General features: G+C 42.8%; 1 protein-coding gene across 1 annotated transcript in view; it reads left to right on the forward strand.

The window, feature by feature from the left end:
- The window catches only part of LOC144799804 (cocaine esterase-like), a 557,476-nt gene that overhangs the window by 258,819 nt on the left and 272,058 nt on the right, over positions 1-26,599 (forward strand). The window contains exon 6 of the mRNA XM_078671375.1: positions 18,788-18,941. Coding sequence (XP_078527501.1) covers positions 18,788-18,941 — 154 coding nt within the window. The remainder of the gene's footprint in view (positions 1-18,787; positions 18,942-26,599) is intronic.

The following is a 26,599-nucleotide window of genomic DNA, read 5'->3' on the forward strand; positions in this document are numbered from 1 at the left end:
TTTTAGGACACTCCCTGACAGTACAAGTTCCACACTCCGTAGAAGTTCTTCTGAACCGAACACAGACTCAGCACTTGACAATTGCACGTCTAACAGGTTATGAATTGACACTGTTCCAGCCACACATAGAAATCAGACGCTGCAACGTCCTGAACCCTGCTACACTGTTACCATCAGCTAAATCAAATCCTGACCCACATGACTGTGTGGAAGTAGTTAACATTACGACAAAGCCAAGACAAGATCTGACAGATATTCCATTACCAGACCCTGACCTGACACTTTATGTGAATGGTTCATGTATGAGAACTAGTACAGGAGAACTAGTCGCCGCGTATGCAGTGACTACTGACACTGACGTTATTAAAACACACCGTATTGACACTCTGTCCGCTCAAGCAGCAGAGCTAGTTGCTCTGACACAAGCCTGCATACATGCCAAGAACCTGAAAGTTAATATTTACACAGATTCACGCTACGCATTTGGAGTCGTACACGACTTTGGAGTGCTCTGGCAGGAGAGAGGTTTCATGACTTCTCATGGAACCAAGATTCAGCATGGTCTCCTTATCCAAGCTCTATTAGATGCAATACATTTACCGACATCCATTGCCATCATGAAGTGCAAGGCACACACGAAAGTCACTGAAATTATTTCCCAGGGTAACGATCTAGCAGATCGCACAGCCAAGCTTACAGCCCAGACTCCAGACATTCCAGTTAACATGACACATACTCCAGATCCGATTACATGTATGACAGTTAAGGACCCTACTCAAGATGTCATAGATATCCAGTTACATGCTACTCCCGATGTTATCAAGAAATGGTCCGAACAAGGAGGGGTCCAGACAGATCAAGGATGGGTAACGAAGGGTAGAACCACATGGTTTCTCCCCGACTCTATGGTTCAAGTCATTATCAATACCGCACATAGTCCAGCACATTTAGGAGAAAAAGCTATGTTAGATAGTATCCAGAACATTTGGTTCAACAAGCATTTACGAGCTGCAGCTAAGCAGAAAGTCCGTACCTGTATGATATGTTGTCAGTTCAATCCAGGTAAAAGTGTCCCGGTGGAACAAGGTGGTTTCCAGCCCCCTGACCACCCTTTTGAAGTCCTCCAGATGGATTATATTCAGATGGAGCGATGTCGAGGTTTCAAGTATGTCCTTGTAGTTGTATGCGCTTTGTCCAGGTGGACAGAAGCATATCCAGTCCCAGATTACACAGCCGCGACCACTGCCAAGCAGTTGGTTCGTGAATTCTTCCCTCGTTATGGACTCCCTAGAGTCGTATATTCTGATAACGGCCAGCCATTCTCCTCAGAGTTAATGAAGCACGTTTCCCTTTTGTTAGGGTACCAGTGGAAGTTCCATTGTGTACGCCATCCTGAAGCAGCCGGTCTCGTTGAGAGACATAATCAAACCCTGAAAATCCGCATCGCCAAAGTCTGTCAAGAAAAAGGTGTGGACTGGCTAGTAGCTCTGCCAGTTGCTCTATTTTACATGCGCATGGTCGCACATTCCAGATCAGGTCTGTCCCCGTACGAGGTCGTATTCGGCCGCCCCCCAAATATGTGGGGTACTCCTAGACCCCGAAGTATTACCGATGTTTCAAGTAATATGCTGACAGATTACCTAGCTTCCTTGATGTCTGCCCTCAACTCATGTCGTTCACAGGTTGCCGCCGCATTTCCAGACAATACCGAGGTGGCACCGCATGAAATCGTTCCAGGATCCATGGTGATGGTCCGCAACTTTGACAGATCAAGTCCGCTGGAGCCTCGCTGGAAGGAGCCCCGACAAGTCCTCCTCACCACCCGTACAGCCGTGAAGTTGGAAGGACGCAAAGGCTGGGTGCACCTTTCTCATATAAAACAATTTAATGGACTGAAACCCGTCTTTAAGAACATTTCCCAGGATTTGAAGGATTGCCAAAGCATTGTTCTCAAGGACTGTCCCGCAAATGACATTGATTCAAAACCCCCCCTGTTAGAGAAAACTCCGCAGCAGGAGTATAAACAGAAACTCCGGTCTAGTAAATTAAGTCAGCCAGTTTGATTGTCTAAGTCCTCCCCTAGGTGAAACGGTTAGACTGTTTCTGACATGTATAAAATAGACCCCCATAGTGAGAGAGTCAGTCAAAACTCAATCCGATGTATCGTTTTTCTATGTTTCATATTGTTTCTCAGCATTATGATTTCCTGCACCAGTTATGCATTTTATCTGTGTTTCCCAGTTCTTCATGTAAATAAGTCTTCTAATGTTACAGCAGAGCACACGTTTAGTGATCTGCCCCCTCATGAACTCTCTTACCGCCTCGCTATGCGTAATAACTCCTTTATCCGCATGTTACATTACTCACACCAGACCAGCAATGCCACTAATTGTTGGGTATGTGGTCGACTTCCCCCTTTCCAGACACCGAAGGGAGTTCTGCCACTCTTTCCTTATCCTTTTTCACATAATGGTTCGTGTGGGGCATGGTCCACGTTAACGTCATCCTCAACAGATATGTCTTTTCTTAACAGTACATGTTTCCCAGACAAGCAAGGTCTTCCCCACAGAACCGGGTTAGATCTAGAGAATGAAGTTTACAATTTAGGTAATTATTCTTCGAATTTTATGGTCCTGAATGTTCAGTCTGATACTACTCCAGACTTACCTGCTATTTCAGTACTACCAGTCAAAGGCGAATTATGTGTCCGAAATAATGGTTCCATACATGTAGGACATAGTGATTGTACTACTGTTGTCAAGTATAGTGACAGTGGGAAATCTATTTTCAAAGCTTCACGTCATTCATATTTTATTTGTGGTCAGACCGCATATGTTCGTCTGCCCCTCGATTGGGAGGGAACCTGTTACATTGCCTTCCTACTGCCACCAGTTTTTCTAGCCCCATCTGATTATCATAGAAACACACGTCTAGTACACATTAGACATAGAAGGGAGTCCCCGATTGTCGATTACACTGAAACTACTCTAGAACAATATACCGATTTCAATAAAGGTTTCTTCTTCTTTATAGGCCCTGTCCAGAATAGTAAGTTAATCCGTAGATTAACAAGAACCCTTGAAGCTGTAGTAAATGAGACTGCCTCTGCTCTAGGTAACCTAACCGAAGAGCAATCTGCTATGAGATTTGTCGTTTTGCAAAATCGTCTCGTCCTTGACGTCATACTGGCCGATAGGGGCGGGGCCTGTAGAGTCATCGGATCTAGTTGCTGCATTTTCATTCCAAATAACGCGCCGTCTGTTTATTCAGCTATAACCAGACTCCATAAAATTGCCCATCTGTTACACCAAGATCCAGGCACCTGGACATGGTCCGGTTGGTTCTGGAATATAATTTCCGCATGGGGATGGAAAGTCTTGTCCTTTCTAGGTATAGCAGTAGCGATCATATTCAGCTGCTGCCTCTGTATACAATGTGGCCCTGCGATTTGCGGCATGTGTGCTACATCCTGTATTCCTAGTATAACTCCTAGTCCCAAGTCCCGTTCTAAATCCCGTTCTAAGAGAATTCGAGATGAGCAAATGATACTGTATGAAATGATAGATGGTATCATGAATATTGATGTTTCCTGATGGAAACGTAGTGACAAGGAGGGAATGTGGAAAAGTAAATGTTGCCATGTTCTGTGTCCCTACGTGTCATCCATCATATGTTATGTGTGCATGATTAATATGCATATGTTATTTCCCATGTTCGATTAAAAGACGCAATTACAGTTGTGTCCACCTCTAGTATGTCAGTTTCCAGTTCTCGTGAATAATACGAGTATTAGGCCTATGTAAAGTTATGTTGCCACGTTTCTCAGTGTGCACGTTATTTCATTGAAAGTCCCCGTTTCCAGGCCTCAAAAGGGCCCGGACACCAGATTCAGCTCCTGTCTCCTGAAGCCCTCGCTGAGGAGCGACACGGCCCCCACCTGTATCCTCGACCCTTCACTTACTTCCTGCCTCGCAGTGCCCGGTGCAGCCTGGCTCTGCCTCTGAGTCTGCCAAGACTATGTTATGATTCCAGTTATCAGTTCAGCCCTCCTTCCCTGCATTCCTAAAGCTACTGAATCGCATCAATAGTTTCCGTCATTGTCTAGCCTTCAGGGCTCCATGTTAGAGAATACTGTATTTAATGGTCATTTAATATTCTTCATCACGCACTACATGTAGAATAATGCATGCTCCAGTCTTAGAGTCTGTTAGCCTTTCCCCTCTTGACTTCTAGTTTATATCAACATGTTCCCTAAACATCAGATACTAGATAGGGTTTAGGTACATGTCGCTCCGACCCTCCAGACTTCAGTCTCTGCTCCTAGCACAGAGTTCATAGCCCCCAGCTTCTCCTAGTAATACGTCATTGCCAGTTTGCGCGCACCACTAGGTTAGAGGTCCCGGCTCCTCAGGTAGCCCCCTCCATGGTTTCCGCCCCATTCATGACATATTCTGTTACGTTTGCATCACATGTCTATGTATACGCCCTGTTACACCTTCTTCTCACCCTTATCTTTCGCGACTGCTACGCGTCACACCTACTGCTCCACCCACTGTTACGCCTATTGCAATGTAATGCTATGTGTTTGCGTTATGTATATATGCTCATGTTTTGTTATTAAAAGTTATCCTTCCCTTGTCCAGATCCTGCCCCCGGCAGCGCTGCCATCCTATTCCTGTGCAGGTTGTCCTGATCCTGTCCTTATGCTGTAATAAACCTGCAAAACTCCCACTACCTCGAATCTTGACTCTTATTTTATTGAGCTATCTGTTATTCATTCATGCACTCAAAAATAGGGTATTATTTATTTATTTACCACAGATGCTGAAAAAGCCTTTGACAGGGTCTCCTGGCAATTTCTGTGGAAGGTAATGGAGTGGTTTGATATAGGTAAAGGGTATATCAATGCTATACAGGTTTTGTATATGCAACCAAAGGTCAGGGTGAAAATAAACAAGTTTTATACAAAAACGGTAAAGATTACACGCGGCACCAGACAGGGCTGCCCGGCATCACCCCTACTCTTTGCTTTATATTTGGACCCACTACTTAGGAGATTGATAGGCAATATTAACATCTCGCCAGTTGTGATACAGGAGGTAGAGCACAAAGTATTTGCTTACGCAGACGATGTGGTGCTGGTAACCACGGAACCAGAAAGGGCTTTAAGGGAAATTGAGCTAGAGGCGACAGCTTTTGGGGTGTTAGCAGGATACTCAATTAATAAAGGGAAAACTCAGATCATTACGAATGAATTTATACTATATTCAGACCCCAGAGTGGTTAAGGAGGCAGTGTACTTAGGAGTAAGGGTGTCAGCAGACTTAGCGGGGTTGGTGAAGATAAACATGGAACCACTTTTAGCTAAGGTTAAAAGCAACACGGAACGAATTCACAACCTACACCTGACGTTAATGGGACGTATAAATGTAATTAAAATGGTTACATTGCCGAAATTGCTTTATTTGTTTAGGGCCATACCTCTTTTTTTTTAACAATTTTGGTTTGCTAAGCTAGAAACAATTCTGAATAGGTTAGTGTGGGCACAGGGGAAAACTAGAAGGGCCTATAGGGCCTATAGGTATATGACACTTACACGCGAAAAAGGGGGTTGGGGCGCGAAACTATACTACTGGGCCGCAGCTCTGCAGTACTCTCAAGGATTACTAGGGGGAGGATATGAATACAAAAATGTGTATAGAACTGTATTGGGGCAGAAGCGATGGATGGGCTTCTGAATACAATAGATTATGGACTTTTTAAGAACACTAGATATAAAACTGTAAAAGCAGTGTATACAATCTGGAAGGGGGTGGGGAAAAATTAGGTATAGGTAGATTTAGCAGATATACCAGATTGATGGCTAATGAAACCCTTCCGGGGGGGATATTTAGAGATGGAATAATGAGGATATGGAATGATAGGGGTATTAGGAAAATAGGAGATCTCCTGGACATAAATGGCGGGATAATACAATTTGAAGAGCTACAAAAAAGATTTGAAATATCCTCTAACACCTTTTTTAAATATCTACAGGTGAGGAGTTATCTGAGGGACAAAAGGGGTGGACGGCTTGGATTTAAACATTGCAGGCTACTGGACTATATAGAACAGAGTAAACAGTGTAAGATACGACAGCTACATGCAGAACTGCATGCATATAAAATAGATGATAGAGAGAAATTCTCAAAAAAATGGATAGAAAAGGTGGAGACCTCCCCGGAAGGATTTCAGAAGTCTTTAGATCTAGGTAGATCAGTTTTATATTCGGCAACATTGCAGTCACAGCATTATAAAACATTATATAGGGGGTCATTAGGATGGCGGGCGGACTTTGCCTGCCCGCCACCCTATCGGGAAACGGGACCGCCCGCCTCGAGGGCGGGGGTCCCGAAATGTGCATTAGGATGCGCCCGCCACACAGGCGGGCGCATCCTGTATTTTTGCCATTGCGGCGGGCGGAGCAGTAATCTCCGCCCGCCGCCTTGTGAAACGTGCAAGTTGTGCATTTCAAAGTGCAACATGACAGGCACCGCGCGGTGCCTGCCATGTTGCACTTTGAAATGCGGGGGGGTACCATAGGTACCCCCCATGTGCACCCCCCACCACCACGGAGTCCCTGGGGGCCCGCAACGGGCCCCTGCAGGGGGACTCCGCATGCCTTTCCGTGGCGTGCCAGAATGCGCATACTAATATGGCTGGCGGTGTCTAACAGACACCGCCACCATATTAAACATATTCTGCCCCGGCCGCAAGGCCACCGGGGCGGAAAACAGGCGGGCGGTGATTATCACCGCTGCGGTCCCCCCCGCCATCCTAATATGGCGGGGGGAATTTGGCAATGGATGTCGGGCGGATTGCCTCCGCCAGGCCGGCGGTGGCTACCGCCAGCCTGGCAGAGGCAATCCGCCCGACATCATAATGGACCCCTATATATATCACACGCCAGCAAAAATAGCACAGTGGGGTGGGACGGAAGGTATAACCTGTCCTAGATGCAATGCAGTAGAAGCCGATATAGTACACATGTTTGCACAATGCCCCCAATTGTACACCCTGAAAAAAGCCATAGAAGATTTTATGGAGAAATCACTAAACATCAAGATTATATTAAACAATGAATTGCTATTACTGGGGGTGAAGAGTGAGCATGAAAACGACTACACAGGGTTCTTGTTTATGGCGATGGCTGTCTATCGAATTAACATAGCAAGGGCATGGTTAGATAAGACACCACCAACATTTCAAACTTGGTTAGCAGGTTTGCTTGCTTCATACAACCTGGAGAAAGCTATTTATGAGAGGAAGGGTAGGAGGACAAAAGAATTGGGTGAGGAGATATGGCAACCTATCATGAAGTGGAAGACTAAACAAAACAGGGTGGGAGTCGGGTAATAGGCTCACACCTGCATTTATTTCTGTATTAGTTTTGAATTTTTTTTTTTCTTTTTTTTTTTTTTTTCTCTTTCTCCACCTTTTCGTATAAATTGATGCAGAGGACTGATGTTGCAAGACATGTATTATATTTATTTGTTATTTAGTTATTTTGGGAAACACAATATATATATGATCAGTGTTGTAAAGTTGTTGACTGTAATAATTGGAGGGGTAAAATTGTTGTGAAAATTTTTAAGAAAAAAAAAATAAAAAATAAAAAATATATATATATATTGGGCTACATTGGGCTATATATATGTTAGAGCCCAAATGTAGCCCAATGTAGCCCAATGTAGCCCAATGTAGCCCAAAGATGGCCACCAGAGACAAAAAAAACAAATGTAGCCCAAATATCAGCCAGATGTAGCCCAACTATAGCCCAGTGACAGAATGTCCCAGAGTGTTCTAAAGAACAACTAGAGCGCTAACAGTCTTACTTATGACAAACGTATGGCACACCTGAAGTCATCTTGATTGGAATAAAGTGTTAACACTTAAAACATTTAATTTGCAAAGGAACAAAATAAGGGGGTTCATTTTGCCATAGAAATTATGATTAGTGCTGAAGAAAGAAAAATTAGGGCACATTTTGAGTGACTTCTCAAATCCTCAGTGATGTCACTGACCATGTCATGAATGATGTAATATGTGACATGATCAGCAGTGGATTGCGGGTGCGCGATATATAGTTAGTGCAACTAACTATATATGCGAATTTCAATGGTTTTGTGTGAGTAAAATAAGGTTTTGTAAATGCTAATTCCTAACTATATATGGTCTATAACCTATGGTTTTTTCAGTGAATATATATATATATTCACTGAAAAAACCATAGGTTTCACACCAGTTATAGTTAGCTGGAAATTTTACTGGCATAAAACCAATGAAATTCCCACGTTATAGTTAGTTGCACTGCTGATGACGTCACATATTACATCACTCATGACATGGTCAGTGACATCACTCATGACATCACTGATGACACCATCCAGTGAATGTGTGTCTTTCTGAAAAATAAATATTAGTGAGTAATGTTTAAATATTTAAATATATGTATTAGTGTTTCACTTTGTGTATAAGTGGCTGCATGGGTTGGTGAGTAGGTAGATGTGTATGTATATGGGTTATTAGATGTTTTTCTTTGTATCAGTATCAGTGTTTGTATGGTTTGGTGGAATTATTACTTAGCACATAGATGCATGAATGACTGACTCTCTCTTTGTATGTGTTTTGAAGACAGCATATGTGCAAGACTGTATGGGTGGATGACTGTGTATATGTGTGTGTTACTGAGTGAATGAGTGTCTCACTAGTTTCTTTATCAGTAACTACATATGTTTTAATGTAGTATATGTGAATATTGATGTATATAAGTGAGTATATCTAAGAGTAAGAGATTGTAATAGTTCCTATTTAAATTAGTGTGTGTTTCTATAAGTGTAAGTATGTGTAAGTTTCCTTAGAAGTAAAGTGGTAGTGTGTGTATAGCTGTATATGCAAATAAATGGATTTTCAATAGTTTATTTGCATGTGTGAGTATGTGTGTGAGTACCTTTTGGATGACTGTCGGTGTGTAACAGGATGTATAGGTGTATCACTACATATGATGAGTGAGTATATGTATGAGTGACTATATAGAACTGTTGGTGAATGAGTGGATGTGTATATAGATGGTAGAATTATTGAATTGGTTGTTGTAACTGGTATGGGTATCTCCATTTTTTTGAAAATTTTAGTTTCTATTTTTGAATATGTGTTTCAAGGGTTACATTACAGTGAAAGGAGGTCTGTCACTCTGTCACAAGGATGGTGTCATCAGTGATGTCATGAGTGATGTCACTGACCATGTCATGAGTGATGTAATATGTGACGTCATCAGCAGTGCATTGCATGTGCAAGTTATAGTGAGTCCAACTAACTATAACGTGGGAATTTCATTGGTTTTATGCTATTAAAATTTCCAGCTAACTATAACTGGTGTGAAAACCTACGTTTTTTTCAGTGAATTTAATAGGTTTTTTAAATGCTAATTCCTAACTATAACTGGTGTGAAACCTATGGTTATTTCAGTGAATTTCAATGGTTTTTTAATAGCAAATCTCTATAGGTATGAAAAGTAATATTTTTTATAACGAATTTTATATTGTATAATTATGTATTTTAAAAAAAAAAAAAAAATTGCCCCGGGGCTCTCCCGGGGCGCGTACAGGTGAACGCACCGGTAAGCGCAATGTTACGGCGTGCCCCGGGCACGTACCAGGGAGCGACCCGTTAGCGCTATTCTCACGAACGAAAACAACATCGTGACATTTCGCGTAAACGCGTAAGCGCACCCGGAAGCACGCGAGCGCATACGATCGCGCAACGTCCTGACATGCTTACGCTACGCGCCCCCAGGCGCGCCCCGGGGCGCGACTACGGGCGCGCCCCGGAGCGCACCCCGGGGCGCGTAGCGTAAGCCCGTCGAGTCATGTGACCTGAAAATAAAACTTTTTATTGGTTCATTTCACTTTTGGTTTCCTAATGATGTAAGGCCAGGTCATGTGACCTAAAAATACCACTTTTCATTGGTTCAGAACAGTTTTCTTTTCTAAATGATGAAAGACCCCCACCGTTTTTCCTCATTCTACTTTTGTGCTTTGAGAGAGGTAGACCTGCAGTTATTTCAGTAGAAAATGGCTACATTAGCTGCAGCTGCTGGAGCTTCTGGACCACCACCACCACCACAAGGACCACCACAACTTCACAGTGGTGGAGATGAAGAAGAGGAGGAAGATGAGGAGGAGGAGGAGAGGAGATTTGTCCGAGAGGACAATATTATATACAAACCTAAAGAGCACATCATCTGGCAGTTTTTTTCAATCCCCAAGGAAAAGAAAAAAGTAAATGCACCTAAGGCAACCTGCTTAATATGTCATCAGGAGCTGTCAAGGGGGAATCCCAACAAAAAATACTCCTTTGGCAACCACACAATGATCAGGCATATGCGACGCAGGCATCCAAATAACTATGCAAGGGCAGAGCTCAGGGAACTGGCCAGAAACCCTGTCCAATCTTCTGCCAGCACCTCCCAAACTAATGTTCCCACCCCATCGGGACCGGAAGTTAGGGAGATATGCTCCACCATACAACCAAAATTTTCCAATTTTAAAATGGTTTGTATTTTTTGTGGCCAAACGATATGCTATGGAGAGCAAAGCATCACACTTATTAACCGTGCTTGGAATAACCACAAGTGCCCAAGAAAACATTAATTTTTTCCGCCTTTTTTTTTGCTCCTGTTGAGCCCTTTAGAATTCCCTGTTTTTTGTTTCTCCCCTTAAAAAATACAAAAAAAATATAAAACTGTTCAGAAAAGTCAAAAAAAGTAAAAAAAATTTAAAAAAACAATAAAAAAATATAAAACAACAAAAAGAATAAAAAAACAGTTCTTTTTAGAACTACCTCCAATTTATAAAAAAATGCTACATTTTTTAGAAACTCTGTCATTCTTTTTTCTCCATGGTACGCTCCCCGGTACGCTCCCCGGTGCGCGTACCGGGCGCTCCCCCCACGAAAATCGAAAAAAAAAAAAAAATGTTTTGCCCCACGGGGCCCTTTTATGGCCCCCACATCAAACCTAGGAGGTCAGGGGGGGTGTACCCTGCCCCCTTTTGGTCATTTCCCCCTTTGTTTTTTGCCACCTCTTGTGTCTCGATCCTACCGAGACACAAGATGGCGGCCACTGCGGACTGTTTCGAATGTTTACAGACACCCGAGAACCAATCAGCTCTCCGTGCGCAAGTCGCGTAGCGTGCCCGGTGCGCTCCCCGGTGCGCGTACCGGGGCGCGCTTATAGATATATATTTTTTTTTTTAACCTAAATTACTCAAAATCCACTTGAGCACATATCTTGAGACATAGCAAAGGCACATCGGGCTAGCAGTCCCTACAATTTTGCCAAGTTTGGTGGAAATCCATTAAGCCGTTCGAGCTAAAAGTGAGTTTGATCGCCCTATGGAAATTAACATGGGGAAAACATGTTTTGGGACTCCCCTTTTATCTCTGCCCCCGGTTGACGAATCCCCCCCCAAACTTTCAGGGAAGGAGCGGAGAGCTGCGAGGCAAAGTTGAGTAAAGATTCAGGCAGATTCCTCCACCGGCGCCAAAGTTATTCCCAATAGAATGTTATGATTTCCCATGGAAATCAATCCTAACTATAACTACCTACTGGCGACCGCCAGTAGGTAATATAGGACTGGGACTGATAGGCAATTATTAAGCTTTCCACTTTGGCCTGATATGTATAATAGTAGTCAGCCTGTTTATGTGTGTGTTGATGTGTCTCCTCAGTCCTCAAAACATTTTATGTTTTTGTGCGTTTTTCAGGATGTATTTTATTTAAAACTTTTTATAGGGATTTAGCGTTTGGGCAGTGTAGACATTTGTTGCTCTGTTGGCAACTTTATACTTTGATAATGCAGAAGTGTGATTTAGAGTTAGTTCTTTTCTGAGGGTGATCATTTATGTACGTAAATCTATGGAAGGATAACTGACTCTCAGCTGGGCTTTGTATTTTAATGTTCTGTCTGTGAAACTAGAAATGTTAACTGTCGACCGGGTTTGTTGCTTTTAGTGTAGCTATTTTCTATTCCTATATATTCCACAATTTAGAACTGTACATTGTGTATGCATTCTATTAATGTTCCATGGAAAGCTATTTTATTGTTTTATGTATGATGTGTTTTCTAATTGCTCTTTCATGATTTTATTCAAAATCGAATAAAGGTTTTCAAACCGAAACTAAACTGAGTCTCAGTGGTGAACTAGACTGGAACCACGAAGAAAGGACATGTGTAAATAGATTGTTATCCTTACTTCTGTCAACTATGATACAAGCCATACGAATGGAAACACAGCTCTCTGCATGGAGTTAGTTAGGACATGCTGGCTGGTAAGATTTTGGTCTTACTGGCAAGGGAAGGATGTCATACAATCTCTACCCTCTTTAAAAACGAGATTGCACATAGTAAATTGAGATGGGCAAAAGAGGTTAGAAATACATTTGGGAGAAATATATAGAAGACTAACAAAACACTCAGATGACAATAGCCTATAATGTAATATTTTAAAAGCTGAGTTATGTGTGCTGACTAAAAAGCGTGCTAGAGAACAGGCAATGCGGTACCTAAGTGGAAAGATATCTATACAGTTTCTCAGAAAGTCATGGGCAAGGGATGATGGGTTCCCATATGCTTATACGTGATGCATTTCAAACTCCCCGCTCTGACAAGCTACATTGACATTTTCATCTGGATTAAATTCTTGCTATGAAAACAAGGCCGTAAAATCAGCAACCGTACAGCATAAGGGAAGATTCACATTTGGGCTGAATACGAATTGTGATTGTTTATATTTTTAATTGGACTGTCAACGTTTTTTATTGGCACATGAAATGTTTTTAAGAGTAAGACTTTTGAATTATGGAATTTGAGAATTTAAACAAGCATCTGATTTTTTTAGAGATGCATGTTTTATCACAATATTATGTTGGCATCTTATTTATATAGGGTAATGCTATTCAGCATAAAAATGCAATGAATGATTAGCTCTAAATTTAAATTAAACTTTTTTTTTTTCTTATTTTATGGAATTGTTAGTTGATTGCATTTTTATGATAGTGAAAAAAAGTCCCGGTCCCCAGAAATACAATATAGCCTACCACATGCAAACAGTTGCATAAATTAAATACTGCAGGCTTCTACATAGAGTTGCCTTGGACATTCCTGGAAGTAACTGTATTGTTTTGTTTGAAAAACTTTATTCGATTCTTGTGAATCATAAAAGTACATAGTTACAATAATAAAACCATACTTAAAGTTAATCCATATTACATTTTACGCATACTAAATATGTCCAAAACAACATATAAAATTTCATCACAGGGTTTTCCATAAGCTACCATTTTCTTTGTATCAATCCAAGGGTATAATAATAAATAGTTAATAAAAATTGCATAAGGCCCTATTTCCCAGTTTGCTTATCACATTTCATATCTTTTCCTGATTCGCCAAACAGTTCTAATAAAATTTAGCACAGCACAACATGGGACGGTATTGGACAAAGAACGTAAATAATTAAAACATTCCTGATATGAACAAGGGGCAATTTCCCTCAGGATTGGCCTAATAAAACAAGCCCTTATATCTTTATATATAGTGCAAAACAGCATAAGGTACATTGTGCTTTTTTCGGCTAAGTTATCACGAGGACAGGGAGTCAGTCTCTCACATCAGCTCACCTTATTGGGAAAAGCCACAAGAAAGTGCAATGTGCAGAGACGGAACCTCTTCAAAAGGAAGCGGGAATGTATATGGGTAAAGGATAAGTAGAATTGTTGGATATTTGGCGAACCATGGGATGAGGTCTGATCGACCGGTTTAGATGAAACTAACTCGTTATATTAGGCATTTTTAATCATTATTTTATTATTAGTTGGTATGCCATCAGGATTTTCAAAATTATTTCCTAAGCCAATCGTGTTTAGGGCATTTTTGACATAACAAAGCCAGATAATAGACAATGCATTTCCTAAACTTAAACAATCCATTATGATTGCTCTGGTAGATGATAGTTCTTCCGATGACCACACTTTCCCCCATAGAATCAAGGGTGCCAGTTTAATTCTATCTTCAAGCGAATCTAGCCCCAGCTCAGAATGACAACATTTGGAGGGAGATCTAATGGGAACCATCAGCAATCTTTTTTGTAAATTTGTTTTCCCAAATTTTTTATTGGCTGTATTCTTTACTTTCCCAAACTCCTGCCCCATAAGTTGTAATTGACTGGCATTTTGATTTATAAAAGACAAGTATTTCTGCCACTGGCTTATGACCTAATTTGCACGCAAAGCAAAACAGGCCCTCTATATTTATTTATTTATTTATTCATTTATTTATTCAAGAGTTTTATATAGCGCTGGCTAGACCTGGAGGTATCAGAGCGCTTTACATGAGGTTCCACAAAAATTACATTACAAGATTAAATCAGTTCCAATTTACCTCAGTTGCTAGACAAACAATAACAAGAGCATAGCAGACAAGATAATTGAGGTGTAGAGGGGAAGTGGTAAGGGTAAAGGGGTGGGAGGGAGAAGCGGCAGAGAGCGAAAGGAAAGTCTGTCCAAGGTCCGGCTGGGTAGGTGACGGTCGAGGGGAAGTCCCAAGACCCATCTCCTCTATACCTATCAGGTAGCTCCATCGGGCATTGGCCAAATAGCTCGGTCTCAGTGGGAAAAATATTAAAGAAACGTGGAGGGCACAATAGATGGAGGGTAGAGTGGAGGGGGCATGGAAGTGGGGCAGACGTTATAGGTCAAGAATGAATTTCTCTCCACCTATAAGTAGATAATATTGACCAGGATGTGTTGGTGGGGGCCGGGGGGTAACCCCATGTGAAGTTCTAGTATAACGTTACTGAGGTTGTGATGTCATGTGACTGGCTAATGGTGTACTGCTATAGCTTGATTAAATATTTGTTGCTTTCATAAATTATTGTCTAAAATAAAATGTATGTGGTTGACTAGAGTTTGTCCCTCTTGTTGGCTTGCCCCTTCTCAGCTCTTCTGTTTTTAAACCTGCAGAGCTCAGCTTTGATTTAAGGAGGTCCCTTGAGTGGAACGGTTTCTTGGGCAGAATGAGCTTGCCAAGGGAGTAGAGGATCTTAGAGTACCAGTGCACGCCCTCTGTCTGTTGGGCCCTAGTCGCAATCGTATTGTCCCAATTTAATTTATTATTAAAAACATTCCCTAAATATGTAATAGAAGGGACCTTTGCAATTGTTCTACCCTTTACCACAAATTTTCTTTTTTTGTGTTTTTAGGATCACTGACCATAATAAACGACTTATTAAAATTAACCTTGAGATCCAAATCCATCATAAAATCAGAAAATGCGATCAGGGCTTTTTGGAGGCTATTAGCCGTTAACGTCAGCAGTACGGTGTCATCCGCATAAGATAACAAGGGAACCACGTTACCTCCTACAGTCGGATAAACCAAGTGCTGCTCAATTAAACATTTCTCCACCCGTTCGTATATAAAAGGAATAAATAGGGGACCAAAATGCATCCCTGTCTTACACCCTCTGTGGATACAATGGATCTGGATTTTTCTCCACCCGATCCATAGCGTATAGAAACTGAAGTAGATGAATGCATCCTACGCAAAAGGGTAATAAGTGCCTCCTCAAAACCCATCTTTTCCATGAGTAACCACAGCTTCCCCCTATTAATTGTGTCGAATGAACTGGATAAGTCCATGAAGGCCAAGTGGATCTATCCTCTCTTGGCCTTCATGTGCTTAGCCATAACTAGGGACAGGTTGAGACATTGTTCGTTCGTACCCAGACCTTTTCTAAAACCGTATTGTGAGTGGGATACCAGGCCGGCCTCATTAGCCCAGAGCTCAAGGTGGGCAAGAATCACCCTCCCCATGACTTTGCATGAGGCGTCAATTAAGGAAATAGGCCTATAGCAAATTGGATCATTCCTACTGCCCTTCTTGTATATTGGAACCACCACAGCTTCTTTCCATGAGTCATGTATGCGGCCCACTATCACTGATATAAAAACATTCACCCACAGTGGCGCCCATATTTGGGGATTACCTTTGAACATGTCTAACTGGGCACCGTCGGACCCTGGGGCTTTTGCAGCAATACTCATCAGTAATGCATCTTCAACCTCACCAATCGTAATGGACAGACTCAGTTTATTCACAGTGCCGAGGTTGACGGCTATATCTTCTTCTTGGTCAGGCAATGATACACCCTTAGGATTAAAAAAATTCCTAAAATGAACTACCCATGCGTCTTCAGTTATTAGCGATTCCATATTCCTAACCTCATTTGTAAAAAGGGGACGATGTATGACTTCCCAGAAGCCTCTAGAATCCGTGAGAGCACTAGCTCTCTCAAGGTCATCCCATGCGAGGCTTCTTAACTCGTCTTTTCTCTTCCCAATTGCTAATTTATAGGTTTGTCTAGCTTTCCTAATTAAATCCCCAGCACGGGGGAGAAAATACAGGGCTTTTTAAAGATCTTTTTGGGTAACTGTATCAGATCTGTGCAGTATTGCAATTCTTTGAGTTTCCTGGATCTACAATTGAGTTGTGTGCTGGAAGTGGGGTCTTGGGGATCATTACTAGACCAAAGAGATTAAAGACATTACGGAGCTTCTAAATTTGCATTAAGTTTGAGTAAGAGACAACTAACCCCGGTCTTGATCGCCAAGTAGGCTTCAATGTCTATGTTGTGGCGTTGGGACCTACACCAGTGTACAATAATTAAATGTACCAGAACGAAGCACTGGTCCTTTTCCCCATGAAGAGTTTAGTGAAAAAGTTTCACTTAGTGTGACCAAGGTTCAGAAACAAACAAGTGGTTGGAATTGTAATAGACTTTAACAGTTACATACTAAGCCAGTCATGCAGTGTATGTGACTCTCAGCAGGATGTGGCGATGTTTTGCAGTACTCATGGTAGGGTCAGTGGCATTACTTAGGCCTCCACAGCCCCTGTGGTGCAGGAGGTCCCCAGGCTCACCCCCCCCCCCCCCTCAGCAAATTACTCTGTCCAGGGAGCTCCCAATTAAGTCCAGAAGGGACCCCTCCACGCACCTTGCAGGGGGCCCCCTCAAGTTTTGTTACGCAAGTGGGTTGGGTTGAAGTTCCTTGGGCAGTTGATTGACATTGTTTGTGTTTTTAATCCATGTTTTTGAAATATGTTAAAGATTACAAAAAAGTTGGGTTGGGGGAAAAGATAACTGTTGCAAAAAAGGGAAGGATGTGGTAACAAGTCTTTAGGACATGTTCCTTGCCTAAACGTCACCAAAGGTGGCCAATGCTCCTTACAAATCAATATTTTCAGTTCATCGACATTAGGAAGGGGCATGTACAACAAAGCGTTTTGTGCCCAATCACAGTAACTTCTAAGCGAATATAATCATATGCATGGCATGTCGCCAGTTTATTAGTCACAAACATTAATTCCGGAAATTTTAAAACTCAGTATTTCAATAGGTAACCACGTTGGATCCATTGGCGATCATCCTTCCTTCATCCCGTGTTCAAATCAATAGCCTACAATAGCTCTAGTCTGCATTTAACAACTGATTCATGAAAAGGGCACATGTTTTGTTTTGGGCTTTTCTCCATTATTTGTATTTCAGATTCTCAGGTTCAGCAAAGATACTGCTGTGATCATTGAGAGCAAGGGTTTTCAACATATTTTTTTGTCTTACGGTGTTCATTAATATCTTATTCTGTTTGGTGCCCCAAGTAGATTTTATTTTTGACAACTTCCAATAGAAATATAAATTATGTACGCAAGAAAAGCAAGACATGCACCTTTCTATGCAGCTCACAATCCGTTTAAATGATGTTACAACATATTATGAATAGAAAGAAACCACAAAATTGAATAATTTGACTAGGGATGAAAAGTCATTTTAGAGACAAGAGTGGTTTTCCCTGCATTTAGATTTGATATTTCGAAATGCTATGTAGAGTTTCACATATACTCCACAAAGGTGTCTTTAGGGAGTTTTTTTTTTTGCAGTTCTATTTATTATCATTTTTCTTTCATATATCGATTCACTCACTGTTCCTGTGTCTTTTTATTGCTTTATCTAGTCCATAGCTTTTCTGTTCCCTTATTGCTGATTCAACTCTGGAACAATTGTTTTGTTATTTCTTTGATACTATGTAAAACACTTTTTGCCTTAACGCTACTTTCTAACGTATTCAAAATACAGTAAATACAATCTTTACTCAGGAGAGATAGAGATAGCCAAAGGAACTTGCAAACACAGGACAAGGAACTCACTACCACGCAGGAAAGAGGGTCAGATAACGCTGAAGGAGGGGGGCGGGGAGGGAGTTTGAGCAAGATACACTGGGGTTAGACGGGTGTGCAGACAGTCAACCCGGAACACACACATCAGGTTCCGGAACCTAAGCCTGGCTATTAACATATATTGAAGTTGCTGATATATTAGTGGGTACACTGAGGCCCGGGGGGATGCATGTGTCAAACCTGAATGCCAGGAACGGGGGTTGGAATCCCTTACCACATGCTGGGGGGATGCTGTGTAGCTACACTTATTGTACCATTGTTTTAGGATGTCTTTCAGTATTCTTTTTTTCAATGTAATATTGTAACCCTCTACTGTGGTGCTGTTACAGCTGCATTAAGCAACTTTTGTTACATGTTTTTGCCCCAAATTGGGAACGGATACATGTTAGTACCAATAAAAAAAAGTTTTAAACAAAAATCTTTAGGATGTTTAACATCCCTTTTTTATTTCTCTTTCAGCACCGGGGACGAACATGCTCGTGGTAATTGGGGTTTTCTGGACCAAGTGGCTGCTCTGCAATGGATTCAAGAAAATATTGCCAGTTTTGGAGGCGATCCAAATTCAGTCACCATATTTGGAGAATCCGCTGGCGGAGTTAGCGTTTCTGCACTGGCAAGTATAGGCTCTCTGTCTGCATTTTCATAAAGATTTCCAAGCATTGTTTTCCTCAACATATACCCAAATAAAAAGTGTCCTTCATTACCAGAGCACTCTTCTTGCTTGCCTCATGGGAAGCACTGACATCTCTAGAAGGGGACCATATGGGCCGTGCCCCAACTCTTTTTGTCCTGCCCCCACAGGTGGCAGACAGTGCACCTTGTACACACATATTTATCCAACCTTCGTTCACTGCAAATAAGCAGCATTTGCTCATGATGGTTAAATCTGACTTTGTATATATGTTTGTATATATTTATATACAATAAAATCTGTGGAACCCCCCCCCCCCCAATTTTTTTTAACTCAGGGGTGGTCACTCTGGGGCCCCTCCACAGGGCTCACATGTTCAGTGTGTCCCTACCCTGCCCCCATATATCTTTTTATTTGTTTAATTGTTTTGAACTCTGGACCACCAGTGTCCTAAGATGGAGGTTTCAACTTTTCCTTCAGGTTTCAGCCAGCCAATCATAACATATGGGGGCCCGTCACACGGCTCACAGGATGAGTGTATTCCCTACCCTGCCCCTATATATTTTTTTATTTGTTTCATTGTTTTGGACTCTGGACCACCAGTGTCCTAAGATGGAGGTTTCAATTTTTCCTTCAGGTTGCAGCCAGCCAATCATAACACATGGTTGAGCATGCAGATCCGTATATCTTTCATAGCTCTGCAGTGGAAATATACAACGTTTTTTAGCCACTGACCTCCATTAGGTTATTAAGCCCCAGGGACCACTACCTCCCCGGGGCTTCATAAAAATAGTTGAGGGGGCCGCACAATCCCCCTCCTGGAGCTTTATAGGCCCCGGGGACCAACAACTCCCAGGGGCTAAAAACATATTTAAAAGTGGCAGTGGCCAGCAGGGCTCCCTTCCACTGCCATATACTGCCTCGAGGACCACCACCTTCCTGGGGCCATCCCATGCAGGACCAAGGAGGTGGGCAACATGTCACTCCTCATGGAGCCTCTGGAGTTTCCTGTGTGCTGGAGCAATGCTGGATCCCGCAGGAGTGCAATAGACAGGGAAATGACTGGGACCGCAGGGCCTAGAGGCTCCCCCTCAGTCCCCAGCATGCAAACCGGGTGCCCTTGGTGGGGTCAGAGCACCCAGGGAGATGTGGACGGGTCCTTGGGGATGAGGTCCCTAAGTCCAAAATTGGCCCAGGGAGGGGGGCCGTGAGCCTCCCTCCCCCATTAAATTTTAGCCAGGGCCTTGGTATGGGGTCCCTGAGGCTGAAATTGGCCCTGATGCTCATTTTACAGAAATTAAACCTCAACAGGAAGCACTTACAAATATAAACAAGGGAGGTGCCCCAGCTAAAGCTTCACTTCTGTAAGGGAGAAATGATCCTAACACTTTGGTGTGGCGAAGGCAAAGCAAGTGTGCTTTCTCTGCAAATCCATATCGAAAGATGATCTGAAATGTTTTGTGGAGCTGAATACATCGTTGATCTATTGGAGCTTAATCTCTAGTGAGAGCACAGTCCATGGTTCTCCATTTAAACTGCTAAGATTTTTTGAATATACAAATCACTTGGAAGCTTCGCCATTTGGCTCCGTCCACAATAGTAGTATGCAGACGTTGTCCTACCTTTTGGCAGGACGATGGACAGCTTAGCAAGTGCTCCCTATGCGTTTCCCACTCATTTTGGTGACTCGTTCTTGATGCAGAGGAATATCAGAACATCTCCACCGAACAAAGAAGCACTTTCAAGCTCACTCAGGTACTCTCACACCCACTCACAGACCCCCTTCAGACACTCACTTTAGACACTCATGTACCATCTCAGACACCAGCGCAGATACTCACTCACACACTCACAGGCACAATCAGACACTCATGTACCTACTCACAGACCTATATAACCACTATCACACCCACTCATACCCACAAAACCACTCACATACCCAGCCACAGACCCATACAGCCACTCACACACCCACTCATGGACCTATACAGCCACTCACATACACACTCTCAAAGGTTTCAGGTTACATTTAGGAAATACAATTTAAAAAACTTTTGAAATTCACTACAAAAACAAAGGTCACTGGGATGTCATAATTAGGGAATAACATTAAAAAACATTCAAAATTCAAAGAAAAAAACAAGTTACAGGGACATTATAGTTCGGAAATAGAATTTAAAAACCGTAGAAAATCACTGAAAAAAACAACTTCTACAGGGATGTTATAAGTAGGCTCAGATTACACTAGTACAAAACCATACAAATTCAGCAGAAATAGATAGCTGATCTGTCTTTAACTTACGCCCCCTCAATGCACTCCTTATGGCCTTGCATATTGCATTACTCATGGCATGGCCAGTGACATCACTCATGACATTACTGATGACATATCAAATGATAACCCAAAACCGGTCCTAGGATACTTGTTTCTGGTCCAGGGAGGACCTGGCCTGGCAGTTTGAACTGGACTGTTCCCATGGGGAATAGGGTGAAGACTGATTTGCATATGGCTTTCTCAACTGGGATGGCGTGGTGTGCAAAAAAACAATGGATTTAACCCAGATTTGTAACTAGGGTGAATGTTGGATTGATTCAGCATTCCGTCCATCATCTGTTTTTTTTGCATTTGTCGCCCAAAGTGGGAAGGGTTATGCCCAGACGTGGGTCCCATGCTCGCTACGCCAACAGATTCAAGCTATCCTAGCTGATAAGCCATGAAACCCTGAAACCGGTCCTAGGATTATTTAGCATTCTGTCCATCATTTGTTTGCGTAGCACTTTTCACCCTAAGTGGGATGGATATGCCCAGACGTGGGTCACGTGCTGACTACACCACCAGATTCAAGCGATCCTGGCTGATGAGGGGTGAAACCCTGCAACCGGCCCTAGGATCCTTGTTTCTGGTTCAGAGAGGACCAGGCCTGGCAGTTCGAACTTAACTGTTGGACAAAGACTGATTTGCATATGGCTGGGTCTCAAATGGAATAGCTTGGCGTGCAAAATAATGATGGATTTAACCCAGATCTTTGACAGGGGGTGAATGTTAGATTGATTCAGCATTTAGTCCATCATCTGTTCTTTTTGCAATTGTCGCCCTAAGTGGGAAGGGTATGCCCGTACATGGGTCCCATGCTCGCTATGCCAACAGATTCAAGCTATCCTGGCCATTTTTGGGTGAATCCCAAAACCAGTCCTAGGATACTTGTTTCTGGTCCAGGAAGGACCTGGCCTGGCAGTTTGAACTGGACTGTTCCCATGGGGAACAGGACCAAGACTGATTTGCATATGGCTGGGTCTCAACTGGAATGGCGTGGCGTGCAAAATAATGATGGATTTAACCCAGATCTGTTACAGGGAGTGAATGTTAGATTCATTCAGCATTCAGTCCATCATCTGGTCTTTTTGCATTTGTCACCCTAAGTGGGAAGGGTATGCCCGGACATGGGTCCCGTACTCGCTACGCCACCAGATTCAAGGAATCCTGACTGATGAGGGGTGAAACCCTGAATCTGTCCCTAAGATGCTTGTTTCGGGTCCAGGGAGAGCCTGGTCTAGCAGTTCAGACTGGACTGTTCCAATTAGGAAAAGGGTCAACACTGATTTGCATATGACTGGGTCTAAACTGGAATGCTGTGGCATGCAAAAAAACAATGGATTTAACTCAGATCTATGACTGGGGGTGAATGTTAGTTTAATTCAGCATTCCGTCCATCATCTGTTCTTTTTGCATTTGTCGCCCTACGTGGGAAGGGTATGCCCAGACATGGGTCACGTGCTGACTACACCACCAGATTCTAGCTATCCTGGCTGATGAGGGTGTGAACCCCTGCAACCGGCCCTAGGATACTTGTTTCTGGTCCAGGGAGGACCTGGCCTGGCAGTTCGAACTGGACTGTTCCCATGGGGAACAGGTCCAAGACTGATTGCATATGGCTGGGTTTTCAACTGGAATGGCGTGGCGTGCAAAATAATGATGGATCTAACCTTGATCTGTGAAAGGGAGTGAATGTTAGATTGATTCAGCATTCAGTCCATCATCTGTTCTTTTTGCATTTGTCGCCCAAAGTTATCGGGGTATGCCCAGACATCGGTAAAGTACTCGCTATGCCACCAGATTCAAGCTAGCCTGGCTGATGAGGGGTGAAACCCCAAAACCAGTCTGAGGATACTTGTTTATGGTCAAGGGAGGACCTGGCCTGGCAGTTTGGAATAGACTGTTCCCATGGGGAAACAGGGTCAAGACTGATTTGCATATGGCTGAGTCTAAACTGGAATGGTGTGGCGTGCAAAAAAACTATGGATTTAACCCAGATCTGTGACTGGGGTGAATGTTAGATTCATTCAGCATTCCGTCCATCATCTGTTCTTTTTGCATTTGTCATCCTAAGTGAGAAGGGTATGCCCAGACGTGGGTCCTGTGCTCGCTACATTATCAGATTCAAGCCGTCCTGGCTGATGGCTTGTTTGTGGTCCAGGGACGACCTGGCCTGCAGTTAGGACTGGAATGTTCTCATGGGGAATTGGATCAAGACTGATTTGCATATGGCCGGGTCTAAACTGGAATGGCATTGTCCGAACTGGTAAATATCGCTGGGTTCCTTAGGAGCACTAACCTCAAGAAGCCCACCTTCAAGCAGCTTTGACTCAAGCTTAACTGCACTGAGGATCAAAGTGGCTAGACAGGGCAAAGGGATTTGGGAAGGTTACTGCGGGGAGGGAGACCTGGAACAAGATGTTGTCCTTGATAAGCTTTCCTGATATACTGTGTGTACACCTGGGGTAAACTAGCATGGTTAAATAACAATAACATACCTGTAAAGTAAAGCAGGTTCCTTATGAAACAGTTGTCACTCTAATACCTTCTTCACAAGGAATGGAATTGCTGTTTCTATAATTCTCAAAACAACATATAACTATATAGACTCTATGATTAATCTAGTGCTTGCATAAACACTATGCTCCAGAGCAAGTCACACTTTCATATAAAAGAGTCTATTAGCTTTTGTCACACAATTATGATTACATGTAGCACTCTTAAGAATCACATCGCTATTTCCAACAATGATTTTATTCATGCACAACAGGTTTCAGTCAGTCAGTCATAAATACTTTTATTTGATTTCATTAAAAAAATCATTAAAGGGTGGGGAACCACCATGAGTAAAAATACATTTTAAATTTAAAAACAAAATAATTTGAAACATTGAGACAATGGTGTTAATGGGTATGCTGGAACTTATTAAAGTAGTGAATGATTTCCTATTTTTTCCAGTTCTATTGTTGCCATTTTGAGAAATGTGATTGCTCTGCAGGACAGTTGGATTGATAGCCCCCCGAGGCATTGGATGACAGCAGTTCTGCATGTCCGTATTTGTTCCTTCCTGAAGGCTTCCCGGAGGACCGTTCTTCGGGTCACTACCAGGGAAGGGCATATGCATAATAAGTGTAGGAGGGACTCGTCCCAACCTCCGCATAAGCGACATTCCTTGGATTGCCAGGGGTATTTCCATTTTGATGTCAGATCTTTTGGTGGGAATGACCCCAGCCGCAATAACGTTAAGTAGTGTTTTTTCTCCTGGGAGAAATGATCAAGTAAATATGATTGAGGTTTCAGCCGCTGATAGCCTTGAATCATGGTCCAGGCGTGTTTTTTTTTGAGACTGCTGTTTTGTCCATTATTATGGAGGTCCTTTTAATTGCATCGTTCACTACGGTTTTGAAACTGGAGAAAGTGGGGAGGGTGAGCCAGGCCTCCTCGACTTGCAATGCCGCGAGGGAGTCTTTCAGTACACTGAGCGTTGAGTTACTTTGCCTGGATTGAGTTTCAATTTCCTTCCAGCAGTAGTGTGCTAGGGTGTTGTCCTCTGCGTCCCTCATTCTCCAGTAGTATTTAACTAATGCCCCTTGTCTATCGGGGGTCTGGTTTCTCAGGCCATACTCTAGACGAATTTGGGATGGTGAAATGTGTCGGGGGATTGAGAACAGGACAGCTTCACATGCAAAGTTCGATTCAGCCTGTAATGAAAATATTATCTATGCACATGCCCAAGAAAGCACTTCAGCGCGATGTGCCATATTCAATATGCAAATGCTCAAGAAAGCGCCTCAGCGCGTTATGCCAAAGTCAATATGCAAATGCCCAAGAAGCGCTCCAGCACAGTGTGCCGTGCCCAAAATGCAAATTCCCGAAAACGCGCTTCAGCGCGATGTGCCACATTCCAATATGCAAATGCCCAAAAAGAGTTGTAGCACAATGTGCCAATGTTCAATATGCAAATGCCCAAAGATGCGCTTCAGCGCGATGTGCAAAAGTCCATGAAACAAATGCCCAATAAATTGCTTCGACAAAGAGAGCTCGAGTCAATATGCAAATATCAGCATCTTGCGCCTCTAAACAAAATGGAACGATCCTACCGGTTGATGGTCAAGGGAAGTATCAACAACCTGCATTAAGTCGTCAAAGATCTTCTCACTGAAACCGGAGATCTGCTGATGCTGCTGCTCACGTTCAGAGTCCTCAATACCCAGCAAAGAGAACAGAGGGTGGCCTCTATTTAAAGGCTTTCTCAAGAAGTTTCCAAATGAAAGCTCTCTGGTAAACTACTGGAGCTGAGAAGGGCCAATCGACCTTGGGCAGCAGACTATGAGTTTGAAGTCTGCAACAGTCTGTAACAAGCATTGGTACAAACAAGTGACAGTTCGAACAATAAACACTGGCAATAAAAATAAACAAGCACTAGTAAAAGCAATAAGAAAATGAGGTCTGTAACAGGCATTGGTACAAACAAGCAACAGTGCAAACAATAAGCACTAGAAAAATCAATAAACAAGCACTGGTAAAAGCAATAAACAAGCACTGGTAAAAGCAATAGGACAATCATGACATGCGTGGCATGGCGTGCAAAAAAATGATGGATTTAACCCAGATCTGTGACTGGGGATGAAGGTTAGATTGATTCAGCATTCCGTCCATCATTTGTTCTTTTTGCATTTGTCACCCTAAGTGGGAAGGGTATGTGAAAAGTAGGTAATGTGCTCTCTATGCCACCAGATTCAAGCTATCCTGGCTGATGAGGGGTGACTCCTCGAAACCGAGCCTAGGATGCTTGTGTCTGGTCTGAAGAGGACCTGGTTGTGCAGTTCAGACTGGACTGTTCCCATTGGGAACAGGATCAAGACTGATTTGCATATAGCTGGGTCTGAACTAGAATGGCTTGGCGTGCAAAAAAACAATGGATTTAACCCAGATCTGTCACTGGGGGTGAATGCTAGATTAACTCAGTATTCCGTCCCTCATCTGTTCTTTTTTCATTTGTTGCCCTAAGTGGGAGGGTATTCTCAGACATGGGTTCTGCGCTTGCTACGCCACCAGATTCAAGCTATCCTGGCGGATGAGGGGTGAAACCCTGAAACTTGTACTAGAATGCTCAGGGCCGGACTGGGAACTGAAAGCAGCCCTGGCAAATTTTTTCAGACCAGCCCCCATCCGGCATGAAGCTAACCAGCCCCCGTGTGGCGTGTAGCGAGCGAGCGCAGCGAGCGAGCCGGACTATCACTAGGGGGGTTTGGGGGGATTTTCCCCCCGAGAAATTTTTGGAAAACGACAGACCAAAATGGTGAATTTTACAGCACATTTTCAT

Source organism: Lissotriton helveticus, chromosome 12 (genome assembly GCF_964261635.1).
Source record: "Lissotriton helveticus chromosome 12, aLisHel1.1, whole genome shotgun sequence".
NCBI classification, from domain to species: Eukaryota; Metazoa; Chordata; class Amphibia; order Caudata; family Salamandridae; genus Lissotriton; species Lissotriton helveticus.